Source organism: Pavona decussata, unplaced genomic scaffold (genome assembly GCF_977016875.1).
Source record: "Pavona decussata unplaced genomic scaffold, jaPavDecu1.1 SCAFFOLD_602, whole genome shotgun sequence".
NCBI classification, from domain to species: domain Eukaryota; kingdom Metazoa; phylum Cnidaria; class Anthozoa; order Scleractinia; family Agariciidae; genus Pavona; species Pavona decussata.
This window is the reverse complement of record NW_028145860.1, coordinates 327,501-355,000: the sequence shown is the minus strand read 5'-3', so window position 1 is coordinate 355,000 and position 27,500 is coordinate 327,501. Positions and strand designations below refer to the sequence as shown.

General features: G+C 38.4%; 1 protein-coding gene across 3 annotated transcripts in view; it reads right to left on the bottom strand.

Annotated features, from left to right (window-relative positions):
• Nucleotides 1-27,500, bottom strand: part of LOC146449196 (phosphatidylinositol 3,4,5-trisphosphate 5-phosphatase 2-like) — a 52,287-nt gene that overhangs the window by 8,044 nt on the left and 16,743 nt on the right. For 2 of the 3 annotated variants that reach the window (XM_085101485.1, XM_085101486.1), the window contains 19 exons: nucleotides 26,860-26,917; nucleotides 24,452-24,520; nucleotides 23,578-23,672; nucleotides 23,084-23,186; nucleotides 22,860-22,975; nucleotides 21,501-21,584; nucleotides 19,952-20,069; nucleotides 19,436-19,538; nucleotides 17,664-17,796; nucleotides 16,327-16,426; nucleotides 15,185-15,270; nucleotides 14,423-14,504; nucleotides 12,809-12,892; nucleotides 7,897-7,964; nucleotides 6,468-6,525; nucleotides 4,188-4,291; nucleotides 3,687-3,774; nucleotides 2,893-2,992; nucleotides 175-236 (listed from right to left, as the gene is read on the bottom strand). In XM_085101485.1, the coding sequence (XP_084957611.1) occupies nucleotides 175-236; nucleotides 2,893-2,992; nucleotides 3,687-3,774; nucleotides 4,188-4,291; nucleotides 6,468-6,525; nucleotides 7,897-7,964; nucleotides 12,809-12,892; nucleotides 14,423-14,504; nucleotides 15,185-15,270; nucleotides 16,327-16,426; nucleotides 17,664-17,796; nucleotides 19,436-19,538; nucleotides 19,952-20,069; nucleotides 21,501-21,584; nucleotides 22,860-22,975; nucleotides 23,084-23,186; nucleotides 23,578-23,672; nucleotides 24,452-24,520; nucleotides 26,860-26,917 (1,711 nt within the window). Of the gene's footprint in view, nucleotides 1-174; nucleotides 237-2,892; nucleotides 2,993-3,686; nucleotides 3,775-4,187; nucleotides 4,292-6,467; nucleotides 6,526-7,896; nucleotides 7,965-12,808; nucleotides 12,893-14,422; nucleotides 14,505-15,184; nucleotides 15,271-16,326; nucleotides 16,427-17,663; nucleotides 17,797-19,435; nucleotides 19,539-19,951; nucleotides 20,070-21,500; nucleotides 21,585-22,859; nucleotides 22,976-23,083; nucleotides 23,187-23,577; nucleotides 23,673-24,451; nucleotides 24,521-26,859; nucleotides 26,918-27,500 lie in introns of those variants that run through there. The other variant, XM_085101487.1, reaches the window with a different exon arrangement.

The window sequence follows — 27,500 nt, the reverse complement described above, 5'->3', positions numbered from 1 at the left end:
CAGGAAATTACTGCTCAATAAGTTTCATTTGAATGGATCCACGGACACAAAAACACCGCAACACAATAAACAGAAAAACGGGAAAGCACTTCTAACCCTTATAAGTTAATGCCTGTGTTAAAATATTACAAAATATTACACTAAAATAGCACAAAAATGGCCACATAGAATTACCAATGGGTTGTGAAGATGTTTCCATGTTGTTGTTGTCAGGCAGCTTGACGTGCATCTCAACGCTGAAGAAAACAAGCGCACGCAACTATTAATGGCTACCATGAAAGTAAACAAATACAACAACAAAGACAACAACTACAACGACGGCGACGACGACGACGACATTGGCGATAACATGGGAACTTGGCAGCGACGACGGCAGCGCCGACGAAAACGTCACTTGAAAATATAACGTCACTTCGTTTGTGCTACTTAGCGATTATTTCAATTCGTCCAACTTGTACAAAAAGGCGAACTACCCAGAACCAAATTGGTAAGAGTGGCGTGTAAGTTAGAAAGAGAATGAAAATTCGCCGTTGCTTGTGTTCTCCGCAAAACCTTGAATTCGATCATTTCACGTTGTTGTTTTGCAGAGGACGGCAAAGATATGTACCAAAATTTAAAACGCACGTGTTTTGTGGCGCTGTTTTTGCCATCGCCGTCGTCGTTACTAAGTTCCCTACCACGACAACATTACCAGGTATTTCCGTATTGCATGGCAATACCAATAAAAGACAAAAAGGCACTAATGAGAACACACATATTGCGGTAGTGTTTCCAAAGTTATGTCTCTCCTGGCTTTCAAACTTAGCAGCTTTTTACTATCGTTATCTTCGAGAGGTCGCTACGTTTGGCTCGCTAAATGTGTAACCGATCTATGTTAAGCCGGCGACACACCTGGCGATTTTATGCACCGATCGCCGCGATTTTCGACCCTTAGCGATTTTTTTCGCCGATCGCGGCGATGTGGCAGTTTGCCTAACCTGATGGGTTGACTTTACTGGCGATTCGCAGTGATGAGCGTAGAAAATCGCGGGGACGGGCACACTTGCCGAATGCCGGCAAATTTAATTCCCGACATCTGACAAGCCGGATATAGGCGATTTGCGATCGGCGTATAACTGAAAATCGCCAAGTGTGTCGCGGGCTTTAATAAAACCACAACAAATGTGAAAACATACATGCCTACGATTTCTATAAAACGCATACATAAGGTGGCTTTAAAGAGAATTCCTATTGCTCAGTCGTCATTTTAGCCTATAGTATCTTGTTGTTGTTGTTGTTAGCTAACGGGAAGTAACATAAAATTGGCGGTTGGAGTGAAAATGAAAGGCAAACAAACAAAACAGTTTGCTTATGCACCAGTCAATTGAAACCCCCACCCCCCCGGACCCGGGACAGATAGGGGGATTTGACAAAGCCCCTGATCAAATCATACCAAAACCTCCAGCCCCTGGGGGAAAATCTTGAGATCAAATTTCCCTACCCCTGGGAACAAATTGGCAAGGGATTAGAAACCCCAAACTATACTTTAATAAGGCAATAGTTTTCTTGTAATACATCTGAACAAAACTTGCTGCAGATTATTTAATTTTGCAAGAATATGAATTCCACATTGCAACAGAGCAGTTCTGAACAGTGATTGCTTTGAAAATGTTAAACAGCACAGTCAGTGTAAAGCCGCTTTTGACTTGGTGCATCCACAAGTCGCATGCATACGAAATGGAACCACTCTATAGGAGAGCCAGGATTATCACAAGCAATCATATTGGGTACAAGAGTAACAGGCCTGCACGGCACCCTAGCGCATAATTTGGCTCTCACTGGCATATCTTTGACTGACCGCCCCCTTAGTGTAACATATGAGGGGCAGGTCTTTGTAGATTTGTTTGAGCAATGGTTGTTGCTCTATTAAATGCCAGTCTTTCATTACTGCTGGGTGGTGTTGTGTAACGAAAGGCAAGATTCGTTTGTTCTCCTTTGGTTTTTGAAGGAGTGCTAGTTTCCTGTTTTCAAATTGCACTTCGGAGAGGGTCCTTTGAACAAGGTTTTCGGGACAACCTCTTTCCTGTAGGTGTGATGTAGGATTTTAATGAATTTGCTTTTCAAATATTTTTTTTAGAAGAGTTTGTTCTGAGAAGTCTCAGTGCTTCGCCTTTGATGAAGCCTTTTTTTTTACCCCTGGTGGGTGGCACGAAGAGAAGTGCGTATATTGTAATGTTTCAGTAAGTTTGAACTGCGTACGCACATCAAGAACTGAATTGCTTCTGAATCTTTCGCCTATAACTGTTTGTTAATCCAGAAATGTTTCCATTTCTGAAATTTCAGCCGTAAATTTAATTGTGGGGTGGTGTTTGTTTGCTTGCTCAATGAACTGCATTATCTCCGAGCTCCTTAAAGTCCAGAGCGAAAATATATCGTCTATTTATCATTTCCAAATGAGTGGTTTTAAAATCTCTGTTTCAACCTTACCTATGAGATATTAGCAAAGGCGACTGCCATTTTTGTACCCATGGCTGTACCACGGATTTGTAGGCAGAGTTTTCCATAGAACTGGAATGAATTTTCTTCTTACTTTTGAATTGTCTTTAAACCAAATTTTGCGAAGCATTTTGCCAATATAAGCCAATATGGATGGCGCAAAAATGACGACGTGCAATCGATTGATTTCGTGACGAACTTCGGTACCAGTCAACCACAGTCAAATCTCCCTGATTCCCCGAGGTGGGGACATGTAAAAAAGCAAAACACATCTTATCTACCACCCCCAGGGGACAGATCTTTGATCAAAAGTGCTTATATTCCCCTATTATCCCCCTATCTGTCCCGGGTCCGGGGGGGTGGGGGTTTCAATTGACTGGTGCATTAAAAGGAAAATAAGAAGAAGCAAGTACTTACTCAATTGTTCCGGTTTTCTCGCCTTGGTGCAACAGAACGATTCCGTCACATTTCTGAGGAATTACATTGATCATGGTTCTCAGTGCTATGCAACACTCTCCTGTCCAAAAGAACATAAAAGCGTTAGCATGTGTTTAGTCTCCCTCGCAGCCGTTTTTAGTGTCGTCACGCAACGCTCCTCCGTTGCGTGACGACACCAAAAACGGCTGCGAGGGAGACTAGCATTTGTTGCACCAGTGAATTGACTTCATAAATTTAAAGCAGTTCATCTTACTCTCGCATTGAATTCTCATTAGATAACGTAATGGGCTAGGCTTAGCTGAAGAAAAACTCGTTACTTCAAAACTTTACCCGTTAAAAAGCTGTGTACCTGGAGAGAGTTGTTCAAAGTGGATTCATGGAAATAAAGTCGTCCTAAAAACACGGTTGCACGAGCAAAAGGAAAACGAAAAACCCATGTATTTCTCGTATATAGCAACACGAATTAATGAGTGCAATTTTTAACAATCATCCAGCAAAATCGCGCGGAATATCGCCTTATACTTTAACTAAACTACGCTTTTTTTTCAGCAACTTCTCCCAGTCCTAAAATCCATTTCCATCCTAGCCATCTGCAGTCACAGATGTGTAATACTTGTTTCAACGTACTATTTGGGTTGTTGTTAACAAAACTAAACCATTATTCTTACGTTGCCAATGATGCAAATAGGTTTTCCGTTGTAACACTACAAATGGGTGACAATCTCCCTATATGACGACCTCTGTAACAGGATCACGCTATAAGTGCTACGTACCGTAGGACTCATCATTGTCCACAGACTTGATGGCCAGCAACAGATGTTGCTCCTCCAGATACTTGTGGTCCGACATAATGGGACGGAGCTGTCAAATGAACAGTGTATCATTGATTAAGCCATTGCTACGCCTTTCAATGACACGAGAACTCTAACGTTCAACACACGAACAATGCTGCACTCGGTCTGTAAAATTAACCGAATGTTCGGAAACATTATCTCTACCTCTTTGCAACAAAATGTGAAAATCAATTCTATTTTTTTTCAACAATTTAACGTCGATTTAATTTCAAGAGTGAAGGTTGCCATCAACCCTTAACCCCTAATTCTAATTCTCTTATCTTGTCCCCGTACTTTTCTTACAGAAGTAATGGTGAGAAGTTATAAAAATACCAAGAAAATTCACCTTGGGTGATCATATCCTTAATTCTTATGACCTCGGGGGTTGAATAAGTACCGATTTTACAAGGAGGAAATTGATGTTGATCACTGGGTACTTACTGTAGGGAGAACAGATTTATTCCACCCAGGACAAGAATGCTGCCCACTGGATCCAACATCACTTTGAGATCTCACGACATTGTTCTTTTCCGATTTCCCCATCACTTGAAAAGAGAGGGAAAAAAAGCGATGCTACTGTTAATATTTCACGCTATTTTACATGCACTCTGCATTGTGTAGGCGATTGTACTTGCAAAAAATCAGCCACAATATCCCACTGTACAATGGGCCCTTATGTCCAGATATGCACTTAACCCTGAATTTGGGTACTTCGTATAAAACAGGCCTTCTTGTCGTTTTCATATGACGTCGTGTTTGACAGAATTATGTGTGTTTTAGTGAGAATTAAGGTTAGGGGACACCTTGTGATGTCTATCATACAGTTCATTAGTCTCATTAGCGTGCATTTCTGGACATAAGTGAAAACAAAGGGACTTCATCCAGTCAAACTTGAATTTTCTTTGTTTTGTATGTCCCAGCGCGTGGCTTGCTCTAAAAGCATGGTGAATTTTTTACCATGTGACCGTCAGCTGCAAAGGGTCCATTACGTGTTTACTCATGTGAGGTGGCCTTTGACTGGAAGGAAGTCGAACTGTGGTTGACTTTGTTTTGATACAAACCTCACTGCTTTTCAAATGCAACTGTGAAGTACTTGGTATGGGAACAATATCAAAACAGATTCAACCCCAGCCTCGCTTCCACTCAAAGGCCAGGTCACTAAGCACACAACTGAAAATGCGCTACTTGATTCTGTACTATCACCATGTACCTAAGCACTAAATGTTTCTTGTAATATGTGACTGACTGACTGACTGACTGACTGACTGGCTGACTGACTGACTGACCGAATCAGTACAGTTTGCAAGCCATCTAGAACCATTTTCAAAAACCATTGCAATTTATGAGAATGATGTATTATTCAGTAAGTGACGTCATACTCGGAAAAAAAAATCCGAGTGCTCCTATCAGGAGTCGAACCTAAGACCTTCCGATTACTAGTTCGGATGCTCTGCCACTGAGCTACAGGAGACTCGTGGGAGCTAAGGCCATTAAACTAGGTTCAAAGGACACACATCCTGCATACTGCTAGGATTAGAATGTCAATGAATGACATATGCGCAATGGAAATAATGTGATGGAATATGTTAAGCCTGGTGAATAAATTACAATTTACAATTTAGATCTGACATAGATCTCACTACCAGTGAAATGGAAATCCTCAGGAAAGCGGGTAACAAAACACGGCATAAGCGAAATGTAAAGCTAAAACAGAAGTTACTCTGTTTAAAGTCTTTTCCAATGAAAGCGCTCTGTTCGTATGGCGCTTTTTTCGGGTTTCCATCACTACTATTAAACAATTATGTCGGTACCCTCCGTTCCAACAGAAAAATGCCCTGTCATCTTGCAATGTGCCTCATGGCATTGAAGGCGAGGGATACCACTAACAGACTATCGTCGAATATGTTCCAGTCTTATAGTTGTATTGTATTTGTATTTTGTATTTTTTATTTACTCCACATGATCATATTACATAAGGTTACAGTACGTAAGAAAGGATTGGAGAAGGGCATGATACAGTTAGCTAATTATATGTCCTTTAAAATTAAAAAAAAGAAAAAGGAAAACTAACTATAAATAGAGGAGATGAAAGACAGAAAACGTTTACAAGGTCGTGTGGCAGTGATTAATACTGAGCAAAATAATACTGGAAGAGAGCTCGTTTAAATAGTTGAATTGTTGGTTTTTGACGAATAGATATAGAAATATCATTCCAGTAATAGCATCCAATAATTGTTGGGCAAAATTTTCTAATATTTATTCTGAAAGGACTAGGATTCAGATGTTGTACGGAAGCAATTCGAGTGGCGTAATTATGTTGCTCAGGTACTAGGGTTAGGGTGAAATTAGAAGGCTTTCCATCTACAATATTAGTACGGGCATATAGCATCATGTGAGTTAACAAATAAAAAAAATAATAAATCACTTTATTTAAGTGTCAATGTATTTAGCGCAGAGCACTAATTGGGGACACTTTCCAGACCGAATTGGAATTTAGAAGTGTTGGTTTTTGAGGAGAGGGGAAAACCGGAGTACCCGGAGAAAAACCTCTCGGAGCAAGGACGAGAACCAACAACAAACTCAACCCACAACCCACAACCCGGGAATCGAACCCGGGCCACATTGGTGGGAGGCGAGTGCTCTCACCACTGCGCCATCCCTGCTCCCCAGTAAATCACAGGCGAAAAAAACAATAATCAATATAGGAAAAATGCACCTTACCTTCCAAACACGCGGAGTGAAATTCAATGTAAAACTGAGTTTTACTGTTTGTTTTGATCTGTAAAGCAAACAGAGAATGAATGAAGAAATGAAGGTTATAGTTGATTGAACGTCAAAAACAGTAACTACTTTTCAATTGTTGAAATAGACATTATGGGACCTAACAATAAAGTTAATCAGGTTGCATGGGGTCCACATAGCTGCTACTTAAAGGGGAAGTATCAAGGCGATTTTGCTGTATTTTGTTCAAAGCTACTGAAATATTTGACAAAGAACCCTTTTTCTAACATGAAAATGCTGTTACAGCGCCGGGAAAAAAATATTAAGGCATTTAGCCAGGAAAGAACAAGCTATAATCAGTTTTTAGCGACTTCTCTACAATACACAGGAAGAACTTGAAAAAAAAAAAAGTCATTTTATTCAAGTTAAAATCCATCCTAACCCTCCACAGCAAAACATAATACCAGTTTCCGTGCATTAGTAGGGTTATTGTTAACAAAACTTAACCATTGTTTTGACGATTCCATCGATTCAAATATGCTTTTGGGCTATTCAAAGTGACATCAAAATAGTTGACACTGCCCATTTACTTTCAATTTCAATAAAGTGAAGCGACAGGAAGTATTGATGTGAAGATAGTCCGTGCATGGCAGCCTTTCCCCTTCCTAGAGTGCCAAAGGAAGGCCGATTTACACGGTACGACTTTGTCGCATGCGACAAGCTTACGACAGGCCTACACACAAATTGTTTTGTGTAAATTAACTCTACAACTCGCTTACGACTGTCGTGTACGTCACAAAAAATGTTGTAGGATTTTAAAACATGTTTTAAAATCCTACGACAATCATAGGAATAGGCAATGTTGAGTGACGAGAGTTGTGTGCGATTTGCGATCAAAAGTTGTACCGTCTAAATCGGCCTTAAAAGTTTTAGCAAGTTTTACTACTGCAAGCAAACAACACGAGGCTGTTGAAGTGAAGCCAGACTTTCAGGTCAAATTTCCAACACAATACCAATTTTCATCTACAAGATTTCGTTCCTGTGCCTGTAACTACTCCAGAAAATTTTCGAGCCTACATGAAAAGGCTTTTTTTCCAAGAAAGTTACGAGATGATGCTCGAAGGCAACAAAATAGAAATGACTATTGTGAAATTGAAAATAGTAATTTCCGTTCGAATTGGCTAAATTGCAAAAGGTGAAGTACCTTCGAAGGCAGTCGTTCGCTCCCAAAAATTCTCTAAATACCTACATGTTTCATCTTCATTTTAACGGGTTCAACCAAAAATTTTGGTTACATTGAAAGCACCGCAATACCCAAAGGTTTCTTTTCTTTGATAATACAGTGCATGCCCTATCTACCACTGGGCGAGATGATCACTACAAACATGTTTATTTATGGTACATTTGGCTGGAAGCAATAATGTCTTACCTTTGCACCGATTTTATGGAATACTATCTCACACCCTCCAGATATAGGGCTCTTTGGGATTGTCTGATCTTAAGACAAGAGGCAAGAAAAGGTATTTCAAATGACCTCAGAACTTTGTGCACTGTATAAAACAATTGTCTTACGCAACCATTCACGGACTCTCTTGGCTGAAACTAAACTTAAATTCTGGAGGTTAAATGTTTTTGGGGGGTCGCGCTGAAGAAACCAATCATGGTTGTCTCATAGTATGTTCTTTCCAACTGAGTTTAAGGTATACTATTAATGGAAGAATGGCTCACTTTTGAACTGTTAAACTGTATCAAAACCCTTTCATTTGTGGTGACAATCGCGGCAAACGTGACATTTTTAAACACGAGACGAATTTAACTAAACGAATTCAAAAGTGAGTTTGTTATACCGAATTACCGCGCCTTTCAATCAGTAACATACAGACCCTGAACTTCAACCCCAACTAACGATTTGCGCGTTTTACTGTTGTCAATCATAATTACGGCGACAACCCACTGACCGCAAAAAATCCCGAAACCGTCAGAATGAATCGGAATCCCCAATAGACCCTTCTCCAAAATGGCGGCAACAGACTTGAATGAGTTAAAATTGAACTGAATGAAAGACTGATACCAGCACTGGAAAGAGCACCTTTACTTTAGTAACCTTGCAAAGTTTCAGCATATTAGGTGTTATATCAGCTTAAGAAATGTAAGATGAAATTTGACAAATTGAAAGACGTTTGTATGACTGGGGGTATACGTCATACCCCCACTCATACAAACGTCTGTAAATTTTTCAGTTTTCAACTTACATTTTCTCAGCTGATATTACACCTGATATGCTAAAACTTTGCAGGGTTGCTAAGTTAAAAGTGCTCTTTCTAGTGCTGGTGTACGTTTTTAATTTCAACTTATTTGAATTTTCAGTCACCATTTTGGAGAAGGGTCTATTACAGCGTAAGAACATGACCTTTTGACCCCGTTAAGCAACGTTTTTGGTTTCTTTGAGGTTCTCTGCAGTGATTGACGGCAGTGAAAAGCATAACGGTTGGTTGAATCGTGAAATTCAGAGTCCACATGTTATTGAAAGGCGCAGTTAGCCAGAACGTAAAGTTTCGTTAAGATCTGGTTTAAACTCGAGCAAATATTACAAGTGTGGTTTTCACAAAGAAATATATGGCGTCTGAGCAGTGGTAGCCTGCCCAATATAAACTCTTGTATTCCATCGAGATTACAGCAGCTCTCAACGAAAGTTCACTTTTTCATTTTGTTAGATTCATTATGGCGAATTCATTTAAGATTAATCATATATTCAAAAATGTTATGCTAACGTGAATGGATTTCTTTAATATATTGCCCTTAGCAATTCTGTTCTTGGATTTAAATCCGGTCTTTAAACCTTTCATTTTAAACAAGCTTTTAGTTTACCTCACTTTGGTATATTATTTGACACTGCATTAGTTCATTTTATTCCCATATAAACATTCATACCTTTTATAAATCACTGGTAAGGTCATCCCACTCGCTCCCGACCAATTTCTTGCAGTTAAGGTGACTCGACCCAGTTATTTTTTGGCGGTACCACCCTACTTTGAAGCTCTCTGGTATCACCACCTTTACTTTTATCGTAAGTTTAACACACAGAATGTATAACATATAGATCAATCTACAATATAGCAAAAAAAATTTGGCGATCGGAGTAAATGTCACGTGGTTATAGTGCCACGCCCCTTTTAGGTCTGAGTCGAAATTCTGCTGTTGCCGGCTTTTTTTCGTGAGAATCTCTCGGCTACACATAGTGCGCATTAGTGCCTTGCGCTGAACAAAGTTTCAACAAAATCGTAAAGACCCAATTCGAGAAATTTAGCGCTTTCCAAATTTAGGTCATAATTTATGTAAAAATGGTGAGCAAACTTTACACGATTATATCTGATAAACTATGAGATTTATTCCTTTATTTTGGGGATCTTTATAACAGATGGGTCCTTGCAAATCAGCAGAAAGCTTTAGGGCCTTGTAAATGCGCGCGATTTCGAGCAATGCAAACATATAGAAATTATAGTTTTAGCTACTTGTTGACGCTTGTCAGCGTTTCAAAGTCCTTCTCACAAAAAAAGCATTTTCTTAAAAATTCGTAGTTTTTTTTCCTTCAAATTTTTTCAGGGCCACAATTGATTGACTAACTACCTGGATTCTGAATTCCATGGTCATTGAAAAACTGTGGCATTATCTTCTATAAGCCCAAACTTGAGTAAACATTGAAGATTTTTAGCGTTTTGGCTGAGTTTGTGCTTTGGGAGTTTTCTATTGTTTCGAGTCTGTCATGACACAGCATTCTTGTTCAGCACGCGTTCAATGTCCAATGAGTGCATTCGGAAGTCAGGCAAGCGTGGTCATTGCACGCGTGCTGAACAAGAATGCTGTATCATGACAGACTCGAAACAATAGAAAAGTCCCAAAGCACAAACTCAGCCAAAACGCTAAAAATCTTCAATGTTTACTCAAGTTTGGGCTTATAGAAGATAATGCCACAGTTTTTCAATGACCATGAAATTCGGAATCCAGGTAGTTAGTTAATCAATTGTAGCCCTGAAAAAAATTGAAGGAAAAAAAACTACGAATTTTTAAGAAAATGCCTTTTTTGTGAGGAGGACTCTGAAACGTTGACAAGCGTCAACAAATAGCTAAAACTATAATTTCTATATGTTTGCATTGCTCAAAATCGCGCGCATTTACAAGACCCTAAAGCTTTCTGCTGACGTGCAAGGGTCCACCTGTTATAAAGATCCCCAAAATAAAGGAATAAATCTCATAGGTTATTAGATATAATCGTTTAAAGTTTGCTTATCATTTTTACATAAATTATGACCTAAATTTGGAAAGCGCTAAATTTCTCGAATTGGGTCTTTGCGATTTTGTTGAAACTTTGTTCAGCGCAAGGCACTAATGCGCACAATGTGTAGCCAAGAGATTCTGACGAAAAAAAGCCGGCAACAGCAAAATTTCGACTCAGACCTAAAAGGGGCGTGGCACTATAACCACGTGACATTTACTCCGATCGCCAAAATTTTTTTGCTATATTGTAGATTGATCTATATGTTATACATTCTATGTGTTAGACTTACGATAAAAGTAAAGGTGGGGATACCAGAGAGCTTCAAAGTAGGGTGGTACCACCAAAAAAAAAACTGGGTCGAGTCACCTTAAGCGGTTATATGACTCTTCCTTTCAAAATATCAGTATTTTTTTACGTTTTAGCAACCATTGATTGCTGTTTTATTGCATAAATGGTTATTTTACAGTTTTACTTTTTAGCAATTTGTGTTCGTACTGTGAGTTAAAATCTAACGAATGCTTAGGACCTTTATCAAAACAATGTATTGTTTTAGATGCTTAGAGAGGTTTTCAATTGAGAGTCGAAAGTAATCCACGATTGCTTTGGTTTTGTCTTACTACGCATTGTGATTGGTTAACGCTCTGGTTTTGTCTGTTTACGCTTTGTGACTGGTTGTGACTTATGACCAATCGTGACTTGCTCGCACTTGTTTTCCCGCGCTTGGCGTCGGTCACTTGTATCTGCTCCGAATCAAGATTGGTTGGGTCTCCTGTGGACGGCCAGAGTAATAGGCCATTTCCGACTTTCTGCGAACCTTATTATAGGCTGATTTAGCAACAGAACGGGAAGGTCAGTCGACAACGGCGCGCGCATCAAGAATACGCGTCCAGAGTATTCCGCGCGCTCTCGCGTCCTCAAATGACGTTCCCGTTCTGTTGCAAAATCAGCCTTATGAAAGCGAGGCTACGTGCAAAGCATTTCATACGAAAATAAGTTTTGTTTGTATGTGAATGAAAACTAACTTTCATAATATAAACTTTGCACTTAGCGTCGCTTTCATAACCAGATTCACAACCACTCGGAAATGGCCAATTACTTTGGTTTTGGATTTAAGACACTCAACCGAAATCCGCTCCAAAACTTCAATTCCCTCAAGATAAAGTGGTGAACAAAGCAGGTGATTTTTACTTTCTGCACCCGATTAATTTTACTTCCGGCAGTTTAAAGTTTAAATAGGTCACTTAGATTTTGATTGAGTGAAACTTTTAATCAGTTGTTAAGTTTTTCTCTCGTCTTTAGTATTTATGGAGTGTATTATTTGGCATTAATTCTGAATAGTTTGAGGACCTCCAGGGGAAAAAGAAATGTCTCACTCTTTCGTGTCACCAACTATAAATTACAACAAAATGCATACACCATGGGATATTGCAGTTTTCAGCAATCTGATCAAAGGAGTTTCGACGACTGCTGATATAAACAATTTGATAGTTGGTACGACGCAAGCATAAGCATGAGTACAAGCATAGGCACAAGGATGTTTATACGTGCAATAAGCATAAGCATAAGGTGGCAGAATCGCGCGGCTGGACTGCCTTTTGGCGCGAGATTTGATTCCAACATGGCGGACTAGAATGACGCGGACAACTTGTCACTGTTTTTCAGTTTCCTTTCCTTGCCCTTGTGCTTATTCTTGCGTCGTCCCGGTTTACACGTACGACGCAACGACGCAAGCACAAGCACAAGCACAAGCACAAGCACAAGCACAAGAGAATGGAAATAGTTCCATTCTCTTGTGCTTATGCTTGCGTTGTTGCGTCGTACGTGTAAACCGGGACGACGCAAGCATAAGCACAAGGCGCTTATGCTTGCGTCGCACCGGTTTACACGTAGGTTTCTTATGCTTGTGCTTATGCTTATGCTTGCGTCGTGGTAAACCAGGCTTTAAGCACTACTTCAAATATTACTGAAAGCAATGAGCACACAATAGGAAGTTGGCTGCGTGTTCATATACGACAAGCCTTTCTGAAAGAATAAATTTGAATTGTGAATCTAAAGACATACATACCTGCTGAAACAAAGAAAGGTAAAGACATATTGTATTTACAGAAGACAGGCCAGTGATCGCTGGTCTTGATATTTCCTGTACATCCTGTTTGCATGGAAAACAACAAAAAAGAGACAGAAAAGTTATAGTAACTGTTATTGGTTTGAACACAGGAGTCATGTTATAAGCTCAGCTGATCAATTATGATTATCGAGTGTAGTCCTGAGAAGGACTGTTTGAGAGGACGCTAACTGACGTTTCGACAACCTGAGCGGAAGTCTCCCTCAGAGTCAAGTAAACTGCAGATCGTTAGTAGGTGGTGTAAATGTCTCTGGTTACTGACCTGGGCCCAGTTGTTCAAAGTCCGGTTAAGCTTATCCTGGGTTGACATAAACTTTGATTCAAGTTTAATGATTAATCAATAAAGATTGTTCCAAAAGATTTTTATCCTTAAGTTTTGACTTAGACGTTTCTTTACTATTAGGTTAAATTTAACTCTTGAAAACATTTAAAATAAGCGAGATGAAAACGTCGGGGATTAGTGTTAATCGGCTTTCGAACAACCGGGCCCTGATTGGTCAAGGGAGTTGCGATGTTATTGGTCGTTTATCGCTTAAATCGTAATGTTATTGGCTGTTGAGGCTATAAAAAGTTTCAATCTGCCTTTTGCTTGTCAAATGTTCGTTGGTCCGTTGTTAGCAAAAATTAGTCGGTTTACCTATCGTTTATGTTTTATTGACCTTATCAATAAGTCGTTTGTAAGTTGAAGGAGTTGTTGCCCACGGTTACTCTTGCGGTACACTCAGTTGATTAGAAAACTAAGCAATAAAAAACGTTCTAAGAGAAATTTCACTTTCAAGTAGCATGTTGTTAAACTATGTCTTTTTAACACCATATCTGTAGAACTTTGCCCTTTTCAAACTATTCTGTCGCTTTCTAACGTATTTTGATAAGTTTTATATCAAAGCAAAGGTTCACCAAAGTTAATGATATCTTATGCAAAAATGGCTGCTATTTTAATATTCTTTTGCCTGCATTCAAATTAGCCCCGCTAGCCTCGTTCAAGGTGAAATGTTCTTTTGATTGAATGCAAACAAAAGAATATTAAAATGTTAGCAATTTTTGTGTAGGGTCTATTAAGATCACACTTCCAAACTTCTTTCACAGTAAGTGATTTCCTTTGTTTTCTCTTCATATCAAAGAACAAATTCTCTTATTTTGTCCTCATACTTTTCTTATAAAAGTACTGGGAAGAAGTTGATAAAATATATAAAAAAAAATTACCCTGGGTGATCATATCCTTCATTCTCCTGACCTCAGGGGTTAAATAAGCATTACAAGGAGAAATTTGATGCTGATCACTGTTAGGGCGTAAAGGGTTAAAGAGTTTCAGAGATACACATCAAACACTCGTCACAGTGTCTCATCACAATATCGGAAACCTCGAAGTTCGTCAAAAATACTCCGCTACGCGTCGTATTTTCAACTCTCTTCTCGGTGTTTGATATCTGATGAAACACTATGTCTCGTGTTTGATATATTACATGCATGTTTAAAAGCCGCCGTTAGGTGCAGCAAATTTCAGCCTTAACGAAAATTTAGGACTAGAAATGTGTGATCAAAAATCGCACCCACCGTATGAAGTACAAGTAATCTTGGTTTGTGGAAGAGAATGTCTCAGAACCCTGTCACACCAGGATGGCACGTTCGTCAGCACCTACAAAATATCCAAGGACAAGTTTCTCATCCGGCCTTCCAAACATCAGTTTATAGAGAGCGCTTTCCATTCGTATGAAAAAACAAGTAAGAATTTTCAACCATAAAAACAACTCTACTTTTAATTTACCAACTCAACATCTTCATAGAGAAGTGTTGTGTCTTGTGCAACTATTTAAATTTAACAAAGGGGATTCGGCTGCAATCCTAGATATCTATATGTCCTATAATACCAGAAAATCAAGAAACTGCCATCAGTGCAAGGTTTAAAAGGCTTATTCAAGAACTAACATTCTTTCAAATTCTTTCTGGTATAGATACATTGGCACATGGAACAGTTTCCATCCTTCATTAGTTGATTGTAATTCAGTCTACCGCTTTAAAAAAGCTCTAAGGAAGTCACTTTAACTAGTGACTCATTTTTCTTCAGATTTAATAAGTTATGCTATGCCTTTTGATTAGTGAATTAGCAATTCCTTAAAGTGTTTGAGTATTTTATCGTATATAGATTCAATTTTAGATAGTTTTCTGTATTGTTATGTAATTTCAGGGTACAGCTTAATATGGGGATTAAGTTCTTCTATGTTGTAACCCTTTTGAAGTTTTTCTTCTTTAATGACGTGTGATGAAGCAAGTGGTACAGTGATTTTCCGAAAGTTATTCTACATAAAACAAGCATACCCCTGATCTTTTCACTTTCTGCACAATATATTCATTGGTCCCTCGTCTATATCTGTACGTTGGTGGAAAATTAATGGAATCTTCCTCTGAAAGAAACAAGACAGTTTTGAAGTGAGCGTTTGTCCTCTACGTTTATCTGTTAACAAGCATGGTGGAAAAAGGTAAAATTATGTGGCATTTTCAGTGCAAACTGTGTAGGAAAAGGCAAGTGTTAGGTGACAGATTGTGTTATTTCTGTTTTTTAGCTAATTAATCTTGACGATTAGATTTTCACATTTCTAAAACACAGAGTTGAACGTTTTTCCGCTCACAGATGTCTGCAGGTATTGGGCGATTTTTGCTGATCAGAACGCATTGTTTAAATCTTCAAAGTAATTCACATTCAAAACATACAGACATTATAACTGGCAAGTGCATAAAATGTAGTTAACGTAAAATTTGAAAGACATAGGAGGAAAACCCGCTTCAAAAGATGCACGCTAACGTTACAACAATGAACATTTCCAGACGTTTGCATGACTTGGTGGAAACTGTTACCACTGTTAGTGCAATTTAACAATCATGGCCTTAGTGTTGCCAAATAAGTTTACGTCGTAAACTTTCTTAGTTGACATTGTAACAGCCTCTTTGCTGATGTTGTTATTCTTTGTTGAATTGACCAAATAAAAACTGTCTAAAAAAATGACTTGATTGATTGAGGTTGTGTTAGCACTTGTATCGAATCGAAAATAACCGAATCGTGACCAACGTATCGTGATACATATCGTATCGAGTTGAGCCCGGATCGTTTCATCCTTAGATGTGGGTAGTTTGGGTTTGTCATTTTGTCGTAGTTCGATCGCACCTTCGTTCTTATTTATATGTGTCTCACTCTGTTTAACAAATATGACATTGAGAATGATGTATTATTCAGTGAATGGCACAGGCATACCTAAGTCGAACCTAAGACCTTCCGATTACTAGTTCGGATGCTCTTCCACTGAGCTACAGGAGACTCATGGGAGGTAAGGCCATGAAACTAGGTTCATGGGACCAACATCCTGCATACTGCTAGGATTGAAATCTCATGAGAGGCATATGCGCAATGGAAATAAATGTGATGGTATATGCCGGACATTCCTTTGAAAAATAAGAAGACTCACCAAATCCAAGAAAAACATGGCCTTTATCTCTCTGTTCTCTTAACTGGTCATGCGTTTTCATCTTGCTAAAATTGTTACACTGAACAGCACCAAGCACCTCCTAAAACAATTAACAAAGTGTCGTGACATGACCGGAAATTACACTGTATCCTTGCGTTTACTGGATAATGGAATTTGTGACTGGACGCGCAAGTAATAGTTTTTTTTTTCATTTAACAGGGATTTAATAAACAAACCTTGTGCAGGCAGGAGAAGTAAAACATGGCTTTGTTTTGAAAACCGCGAGACGTGTGAGTTTTAAACAAGGACCCGCACTATAAAAAGACAGCTCCTCCCACTTTTGTCACACAGTCACTGCTTTATCGTCACATTAGGGATGGCGGACATAGTGAGCAAGTAGGAAGTAAATGTTGTGGAATAGACATATATCACGAAATAGTCAAACGTGTCTTGAAAAAATAACCTTAGCTGTTAAAATATTATTTTGGACAAATATGTATTTTAATTGAGCCGCAAAAACAAATTTGCTCTTCTCTACCTTTACTGAAGAGGCAAATACGCATACGAAATTCAAATGTATTCTTTCAATATTCTATTGTATCTTGCCGCACGGACTCTGCGATGTTCACAGCTTAGTGTCTACAATGAAATGACTGGTTAATAGCTTAGTGCCTACAATGAAATGACTGGTTAATACGGGCAACGGACACTTTTCTGTGACCCGAGTGACACGCCCTCGCACAAAGTTAACCTCGTTTTAAGCCGGCGATTCACTTGGTGATTTTATACGCCGATCGCGGCGATCGGCGAAAATCGCCAAGTGTGCCCGGTGCGGCGATTGCGATTTTCGCCGATCGCCGCGATCGGCGTATAAAATCGCCGATATCTCGCATGTCAGATATCGGCGATTAAATTCCCAGGCATTCGCCAAGTGCGCCCGTTCCCGCAATTTTCTACGCTCATCACTGCGAATCGCCAGTAAAGTCAACCCATCAGGTTGGGCAATTTAATCACAATGACTTTTCGAAACTACCACATCGCCAAGTGTGTTCGCAATAATCGGGGGTAATCGCTGGCAATCAAATTCGCCGCGATCGGTGTATAAAATCGCCAAGTGTGTCACCGGCTTTACGGACACTGGTCATCTGCGCACTGTATAAATTGTTTGATATTCAGTCCGTTTGACTGAGCCACAAACTGAAAACGTCCGAAACTGAAACTGAAAATGTCTGAAAATGCTGTTCCCAGCAAGCGCTATCCTATCCAATTGTTACACTGTGTTAAGCTGCCTTAAACAAACTCGTGATCTGTGTTTTAATGTATAATATCAGCCTCACCTGAGGATCCAAGTCTATTCTGTAGTTCAGATCCCCAAACCAGAACACATGGTGGAACTGATGCGTGATGCCAAACACGCCTTTCTGACCAAGGTTGAGCCCATTGAGAATGTCTTGATAGTTTTGATTACGCCTACGATCAAGATGTTAAAGAACCCTCATGATTTGTCTTAAAGTGCCTAAGAAGCGAAAATTGTTTTTGTGTAGTTAGAAACTTTGCACTTTGAAATATATGATTCCGAAGTCTTAGAGTGCTGGGGTAAAAATTGCGTATTTCACGAACGCTAAAGTTGGGCTATTTTGCCCTCAAAAATGGTATTCGAATCGCGCGGCCAAAATGCCAGGTGACAATAATCGCTGACGTCACTTTGGTGCCAAGAATTGCAATTCATCATGACGGAAGAGAAGAAAGGTAAGCGACAGCGAGGGCGATATTGCGTTGCTGGCATCCGTAACAAAGAGAGTTGCAAGAATCGATCGTTCACAGAATCGCTAGACGTGATTTTCTTTTTCTACAATCCTCTTTGGCGGCCAACTTCGTTCCCAGGGTCTCTCTTCTTCCCGCCCCAGCGAGAGAGAGAGAGACCCTGGGTGAACCTGGTCACGTGACAGCACACGACAAACTTCTCCCCAGTCGGGGTATACTCGCTCAATTATTTTATTCGCAAGAGTCGATCAGAGATTTTCAAGCGGGTGCGATTTTAAGGAAGCAAAATGCGAGAGATTTGGCGCAGTTTCATACCGTCTGCAAAAATCGTATATTAAGTACAATCTAAGGAATTTCAAACGGTCAATGAAGCAGAGGTTGATCATAAACTCTACACTAGTTGGAACTGATTCCATGAATTGTGCCAGAAAAAGCATTTATTCGAGCTTAAACTTCGGTAATAAGTAAGTCTTACATCTTTTGCTCTATAAGATGAAATGTAGTTCATAAAAAATTCTTTTTTTTGGCACCGACATGACGTCACAACTTGGAATTCGGCATGAAACTCGACCCAGTCCTCTGATAATTTTTGATGGCAAAATAGCCCAAATGTGAGCGTTCACAAAGTCGGATATTTTTACCCCAGCAATATCAAACTTTGAAATGGCGTGTTTCAAAGGGTATCTAAAGACAATTTTCGATTCATAGGTACTTTACGGAACCATTACTATGAAGGAATCTTAGAAGTTATTCTAAACTTTCTTCATTTCCCCCTGGACCAAATTCAGGCCAAAACATCAACTCACTCGTATACGTTTTTCCATCACGTACCTTCGTCTTGTAATTGATTGGTAAAAATTGATCGATACTCGAACGCACGGGTTGTTTGAAGTGCGAACAGTTAACCATAGAGCGCACGCGCACTAGACTCAAACATTGATCGATACTCGGACGTGAGGTTTCGTCTTTCCAACATGGCTGATCGTCGACTCTCGGAAGTGTGGACAGTAAACAAGCATTACTACATAGAGTCTAGAGCGCATGCGCACTAGACTCAAACATTGATCGATACTCGGATGTGAGGCTTCGTTTTTCCGACAGGGCGAATCGTCGGCTCTCGGAAGTGTGGACAGGGAACAAGCGTTACTACATAGAGTCTAGAGCGCATGCACACTAGACTAGTCTTACAAAGGGTTCACTTAGGTGAATTTATGTCGCGTGACATCCGCACACTTTCAGTACAACATTTCATGTGCACACTTTGCAGTTTACAAACAGAGCACAGTTTGTTGCAAGTGTGTGAACCTAACACTTGACGACACCCCAGAGGAGAAAAATAACTGACCTTAACACCCTTGCGGCAGTGCCTCTTGCTGCCAAATGACAGTTGACAAAACACAGGGTCAGCGGACCAAGAGAGAATGATATACCTACACCACCCTTGTTACCTAAAATCAGCAAACAGTAGCGAGTGATATGTTATAAAGCAACGTCAGTGATCAATCAAATAATGCTTCAGAGATCATCTATTTTACTTGAGCTAATACTTGGTAAGGGGGGTTGAAAACTACTGAGCTCCTTTGAGGGTGAGCTAAATATTGAAATCAGTGGCTAAACAGGGTCACTTAATGAGAACATCTAAAACATCTTAAACAAACACGTTATGTTATTAAGTCGGTGACAGGTATACTCGGAAAAAATAACATTATTCTCATGTATTTTCGAAGCTTAGGATTTAACATCACATTTATTCCAGCCCACGTTTGTACCGAGACAAAAAAAAGGTACGGTCAACATCTCACACAGTCAATTCTTGCAAACCAAAGGTAAAAAGAAAGAAGAAGAAGAAAAAAAAACTTACCGAGAGCATTGGCTATGCCCGTTTTGACACTCGATTGCTGAACATGTGATATCATGTGTTTGAGTTCTTGTTTAGCAAAAATAACAAGTCGAATGCTCCACAACGTACAGGCACCAACCTACACAGATAGATAGCATTCACGAAATAGGGCCTTTTGAGCGACAGAAGAACATGATGTTTCGACGAATCCATGCTACCGTTATCAAATGTAAATATGTAGGGTTTGAGCAATTGTAAACTGTTCTTAGAGTAATACCTTCATTTTCACAGCTTAATACTTGTATATGTTGAGGTTCAATTTTATCCTTGGTTAAGGAGGCTCGTAAGGGTTTTTCATTGCTATAGCATTTGTGAAATGATGAAAGATTACAAAACACTGTATCTGATCCTGTTCACGCAGCTCAAAACCCTTTCCAGCATCCTTAAATTTTATCTCGCTATTGTTCTTGCGGTATCGTAATGTAACAAAAAGAGTTTGAAACAATGCAAAATAAAAATATAAACGAAGGATAAATTTGAACTACAACACAGACATGGAGTCGTCGAAAGATCAATCCACGTTCTTCTATCGCTAGTCTTTATCTAAGCTAAGTTACTGTGCAAATTGGTGCAGATAAAATACATGTACAGTGTGGCGATCAATCAGGATGCAGAAATTCCTCATCTCTGGCCTCACCATTCACTGTACACAAACCAATTTTCACACATCAAGTGCAAGTGACCAGCTGACGCAATTATCTTTTTCTCGCATATTTATATGAATTTCTTTAGACGTTTATTACGATATTGCATTTTCCCTGTGGATATGGTAAAAGAAAATCCTCCAAAAAGTGGTAAATGCCACTTTTCGAGGATCATCCCTTTCCAGTATTGCATCTCGTTGTATATTGTACTTTACCTAATACATTTGAAGAAAGTCAATGAGCGTCGTAATTTGTTGTTAAAATGAAACAAGTCAGAATTAATTTTAAAAATACATTGCCTGACGCACAACAAAAATTATTGAAAATAAAAAACAGCAACAACGGCCACATGGCTGGCAGAAGCCGGAGATAAACCTCTCAGAACAAAACGAGAAGCAACAACAAACTTCAACCCGCCCACGTATGACGCGAGTCTGGGAATCGAACCCGTCACAATGCTGAAGAGGAGTGTTGTTGCCACCGCGCCATCCCTGTTCCTCGATGATTTTTTGCTGGTTTTGATGTAGAAGTTAGAATTTCCCTAAGATGCTGTAAAGTTAGGAGATTTTCTCCAACCTTGTTAAAAACGTGAGTGCTTTCATTTTTAAACTTATGATGAAAAAAAAAAAAAAAAAAAACTGTGAATGCTTTGATGACGTTGAGCTCAACCAAACTACAGGAAATGGAAACAATCAGACAATGACTAAACCGGCTACATTGTATATGGCTTTTTCTTTTTCAGCCAATAATTCAATCGTCTATTTCCTCGAACTTCCTTTCCATAATTTTACCTGAAATGTTCAAGGGTGTTGGATTTACTCTGTAAAAAAGCACTAATTGTTGCTAAAAATGCGACAATGTATTACCATGTAAAACTCCTCTTTAGGAAAGTGCTTCTTTAGTTGCTCTTTGATCCTGACAGTCCAATCTTTTTCACCAAGATTACATTCCTGAAACAGCGAGTAACACTGATTACCATCATGCCTAAACTGCTTTGTTTGGTTTATTATTTCGTTCTTTGGGAATGTGAAACAAAGACCAGTGACAAAGAGCTGTTTTCGACAGAGTGTTGTAAAACCAAAACCAAAGTAGTTACTCTGACCAATCTCAACAGGCGTAAACAGCACAATGAGCTCATCAAAACTCAACGTAGATGCCAATTTAATAAAACTCTTACACTTGTAATTTACAAGCTGGGCCCCTTGCTTTTACGTGTGAACGCAAAAAACAAAAAACAAAAACAACAACAAAAAAACAAAACAAAACAAAAAACCAATAAAGAGCTCAAAATTGAGTTCAATAACCATTATTAAAACTTCTCTCAATTTTTGTTGAGATCATTTTCTGTATGCATGTGTAAATTACAAGGGTACAGTTTCTTAGGTAATAATAATAATCATCATCATCATCATCATCATCATCATAATCATAATAATCATAATAATAATCATAATAATAATAATAATAATAATAATAATAATCATAATAATCATAATAATAATAATAATAATCATAATAATCATAATAATAATAATAATAATAACAATAATAATAATAATAATAATAATAACAACAACAACAACAACAACAACAACAATAATAAATATTATTTAACCAGGGTGACCTCTTCAGCATAAAATGCTGATATCAATAAGGGCCCCGCAAAAAATAAAAGAGCCCGAAAAGCCTAAAAAACCTAAATACAGCCACGAACTTTAAAAGTAATTAAAAAGCTGTAAACTTTTTATTACAGTCAATCTACGTCACGCGGAAACGATATTTTTGAAGTTTGAATGGAGTTTTGAAATTTACATGTCAGTTTTGAAAATCGCCAACGAGATTTCAGAGTTCCCGTAGAAATTTCCCTAGTTTATTGACGGTATAAAGCTACAAATTTTTCTTTACATTACAGCATTAGGTATTTCAAGAATAACAATTGTTTCCCAAGTATTTTGAATTTTTTTTTTCAGGTAATGCATCTTTTTCGGAAAGATTTCCAGAGAAATGTTCAACATTCCATTCACACGTCGGACATTACAAAGGGAAATTCAAATGTTTATTTCATTCTCGGAAATACTGGTCATGCGTGACGTGGATTGACTGTAAATCGTTTTCTGCTTCTTCTAGACTTGCAAAGAGGGCCAACTTACAAAGCATTGATCATGAAGGCGGGTGTATTACTGCACGGATGAGGAACATTCAAGACTACTTAATGATTTGGATACCTGTGTGCCAATGGCATATATGTCATTAGGAAACTCCGCCAATGTGCTGTCCAAGGTTTTACCAATGCCCTGACATTTGAACCATGATTTCAGATCAGGAGGAGCATTAGAATTGCCTGAAAGCAGACGCCAGGTTAGTAGTGGTAGTAGTAGAAGTCTTTATTAAGAAATCAGTGTAATTTTAAATTTCTTTGGTGGATCAAAATATCATTTTTCTAGTGTACCCATATTCCATGTCCCAATGAAGACTTGCACCTCATTCTTCATGTTAGAATCAGAATGCTGGTTCTTCATTTGTTGGACAAGTTGGCAAAACACTTCCCTTGACTGAAACAAAGAGAATATACCACTATAAGATAATTGTTTGAGTTTTCAGAATTGTAGAATCAAAATACTGGAAAGGTGCATGTATGTGATATAACTTTAGACGCCATTTCTGAGTTTCTTTATGAAAGCAAGGCTTTACGCATATCTTTTATTATGAAAATTAGTTTTTATTCATATGCACATACAAACCTCAAACCGGATTCAACGAACTTGTTTTTTCCACCAATGAAGGGTCAAGCCAGAAACGTTTGGAAAGCATATACCAATGATGGCACTTGTTGATCATGTTCTATGTAAACTGAACGCTTCCCTGCTAGTACATACCAAAGTGCCATGCAGCTCACAGGAATTTTTCCGTTAATCATTTTTTGATAGCTTGACTTGTATTTACCTTTCCATCATCAAACTCGAAGTCCTTTGCTGGCTTTGACTCCATCTTAAGTCGCAACCTTTTGATGTTGTCCTTTGATTTAACCAACTGAACAACTGGATGAGAGAAAGAATAAGAACAGAACGGAAAACAATAAACCTTGCATTTCAATCTTGATAAAAGAAGTACCTCTACTCATAAAAGACCCATTCAAATTAGATGTAATACTTTCTGTACAATATCATTTCAAAAATTAACGGTTTATAAGGAACAGTCTAGCGTATCATAGCCTGCAAACGCAGACATATTTGTGGCTGTCACTTCTCTCCGCCAAAAAATAACGGAGAGAAGCGACGGCCGGAAATACGCCTGCGTTCGCAGGCTAAGCGTATCATTAAACAACATTTTTTAAAGGTTTGTAATTAGGTATTAAAATTTTGGCTCTCAAAAAAACCAAATGTTCAACAATCAAAGTGCAGGGTAAAAGAAATCCTTCTCAAAACTGTTTTAAGGATCATTTTTTTGAGTCTGGTTATTATATGTAAAAAGCTCTCACTTTTTGGGACAATTCACACTTGACAGTTACATCGATCTGATGTTCATGACTTCAATTTCAGATTGATGAACAGGGACTGTGCTGGTCCGGAGATGGTGGTGAGGCCAATCTAAGATCAATGTGATTATGTTATGACCCAATGAAGTGTAAACACTTCAAAAAGGACCAAGAAAAGTCTATTTAACTAGACCACTTTGGGAGGTAACAGCACTTCAATCGGCAACATTCATAAGTGCAGTGAACAGCAAGGTCTTGTCTCTATGAATGTTCATGCATTTTAAGTTAATAAGGCAAGTTTAAAAATATCAGGGAACAAACTTTTACTCAGATAATTTCTACCTTTACTCTGATCCGCAGTATTGTTACCATCCATAGCATCGGTTGAATTCTTCAGAAATGATATCTTGCCTGAAATAATACCAGTAATTTTATCTGTAACAAGGATCTACATGTAGTAGGTAGTAAAGTGAGGAGCATCCTGACTCCACCCCCCCTCCATTCTAAGCATGGGGAGAGGGGGTAAGGGGGGTTAAGGGGGTTAAAAGACAAACATCTTGAAGGAAAATATAAAGTGACATTTAATTATCCAGAGGTATGTGTGTGTTTGTCGTGCAACTGTATTTCCTCCAGTTAATCTGAAACATCATTAGTATGGTTCATCCTGGTAAGCCTGGGCTACAGTCCTAACATGCTAATCTGTGATGATGAGGATTTCCAGGAATCATGGAATAAAGAAGATCTCTAAAGAAATGACATATTGCAGGCTTAACGTTATAGCACCACACTTGAAATACCCATAATGTGACTCCACAGTGCCACACTAAAAAGGACCTGAATACCACAGGTATTACTGGCAGAATCACCCGGCTTACTGTATCTACTAAACAGGGAACCCAGGGAATACAATTATTATGTATTGCAAAGGGTACAATCAGTGTTGCGCTAATGTTGCACTTATGACAAAAATGATGGATCAGAGAATAACATTAATAGTTCATGGTAAAGGCTACTGGTACACATACGTGAATCCAAAGTATGTCAAGTAACTGCATTGAAAAGTTACCCTAAGTCTAATGGAAATTACTTCCATAATTACCCACGACTTGCTCCCATCTGGCCTTATAGCTCAGTTGGTAGAGCAACGGAAGATCAACTACTGAGGTTGTGGGTTTGATAGTCACTATAAACTGTATGTTTACTTCTAACAGTAAATGTAACTTAAGATATGTCTTTTTATCTTAGGAGGAATAAAGATTGATTGATTCTCGGTTTTCACTGTCACGCCATTGAAAAAAAAATCGAAACCATTCCATGAATGAAGTCAAGAAATTGACATGGTATAGAGGATAAATTAATAAGGCATCTGTCCAAGTGTCAGGTCCGTGCGGCATTCCGTACTCCAGTTATTTGACAAAATGTCCCACATAAATTTATAGAGCTTAGTAAGGAGACACCATGTTTGTGTCCCTCTGAGGGGCACAAACATGGCGCCTGGAAATAAGAAAAAACATCTGGAGTTCACTTTTGGCAGAAAAGAGGTTTGTTTGCCCTTGTGAATTTTCGAATGTTTAGATTAATATTTCTCCTCAAACTTAAATTGTTTAGAATGCTGAAAATCACCTGAAGAGTCATTTTTAAGATACGGAAAAGCTCAGTCACGGCCGTCCTCCTTATGTCACGCACGATGGAAACTCAGAAATTGAAACTGTTCTATTTTCAAAAGGAAGCACGACATCGAGCTAAGAAATTGTGAACAGACATATTTTTAGGTAATCTTTCCTTGAATGAAGGTAAAAATTTTGTAGGCCTCCCAGTTTTGAATTCTAGAATTTGGTGACGTCACGTGAAAACTGAGAATTGATAGATTGATTGATTGAGGTAAAAGATTTCTTCTTTGCCTTATGTAGTCAAGGCTAATGCTCAGTAGGAATTTCATGGCTTCACTTCAGCACTTGTACATACACTATAGACTGAGTTAATTCTCTGATCCATCATATGTATAACTTGTTGTAATTTCCTTTGTAAAATTTGGCTTATTACTCGCTTATACTCCTTTTTTTGCAATGTACGTTTATAAATATTATTATAAATAGCCACATTACAATCAAATTCAGTTGAAGAGTCCAACATGGTACTGCAAGCTTAAGATTCTAGAATCTATTTTCAGACTGATTTTGGGATTTACAATCATGGAAACTTTTCTAAGAAAAAATTAATTAGCTATGAATCAAACGCCATTGATCAGTCTATGGTGCGACACCATTAGTACATAAATATCACTGTCAAGTGTCCTACACTCAAATTATTTTAAACTATAACTACACTGTATACCTATCCACAGAAGATCAAAGGACATTCTGAGGTGGAGAAGAACTTAAATTAAACTTTTGTGGTTTGAATTGCTGCTAATAGACCTATGTTGCCAAGATGGTAATTTAGAATTCTGATTTAGGCTAGGCAATGAAAAACCATTGGCACTGCTGGCAAGAGCACCCTAAAATAGCACCAAGACCAGGTTTGAGATTATAGGTGGTAGTGATTAATATATAGCTCCGTATATTCAGTAATTGTTGTACATGTTTGTAAGAAGATGGGCAAAATCAGTGCCCATTTCTATACAAACGTCTATAAAATTTTCAATTTTAATTTTAAGGTGATCTTCCCGGCAGTGTTAATGGAATTTTGTTACCTGGCTCACATCAAAATTTTAAATGACCAATTATGATAAAGGGGAATACTTTTCTTACCTTCTATATAATTCACCAAAATATACAGCTTGGTTTTTGCTATCCCTTGGGGCATGACCTATTTTTAAAAACCACGTAACAATTTAAACATTAATATAGTTTAAATGGAATGCACAAAATAGAGTCTGCTGGCAGGAGAAAGACTGGGGAGACCTCATGTTCTGGTTGAAATGGAGAGGGCTAGACTTGACTACTCTTCCTCCAAAACAGAATTCAACAAGAAATTAAGGCTGCACTTATTTCAATAAGATAGTATGCTGTCTTTGTGTGCCAGATCAGAGGAGAGAGATGAAGTCTCTCTCTATAGCATTGCAGCTTTAATATTAAAACACGAAGGGAAAACTTCTGATGTTTTAATATAGCTTTTAAACTTTAGGATTAAGCCCATATAAAAAGTTAATTTGTTTGTAAAAAACCGTGTCACTAGTAGCACTAGCACTAGCACTAGCACAAACAAATTAACTTTTTATATGGGCTTAATCCTAAAGTTTAAAAGCTATATTAAAACATCAGAAGTTTTCCCTTCGTGTTTTAATATTAAAGCTGCAATGCTATAGAGAGAGACTTCATCTCTCTCCTCTGATCTGGCACACAATGACTACTCTTCCTCCAAAACAGAATTCAACAAGAAATTAAGGCTG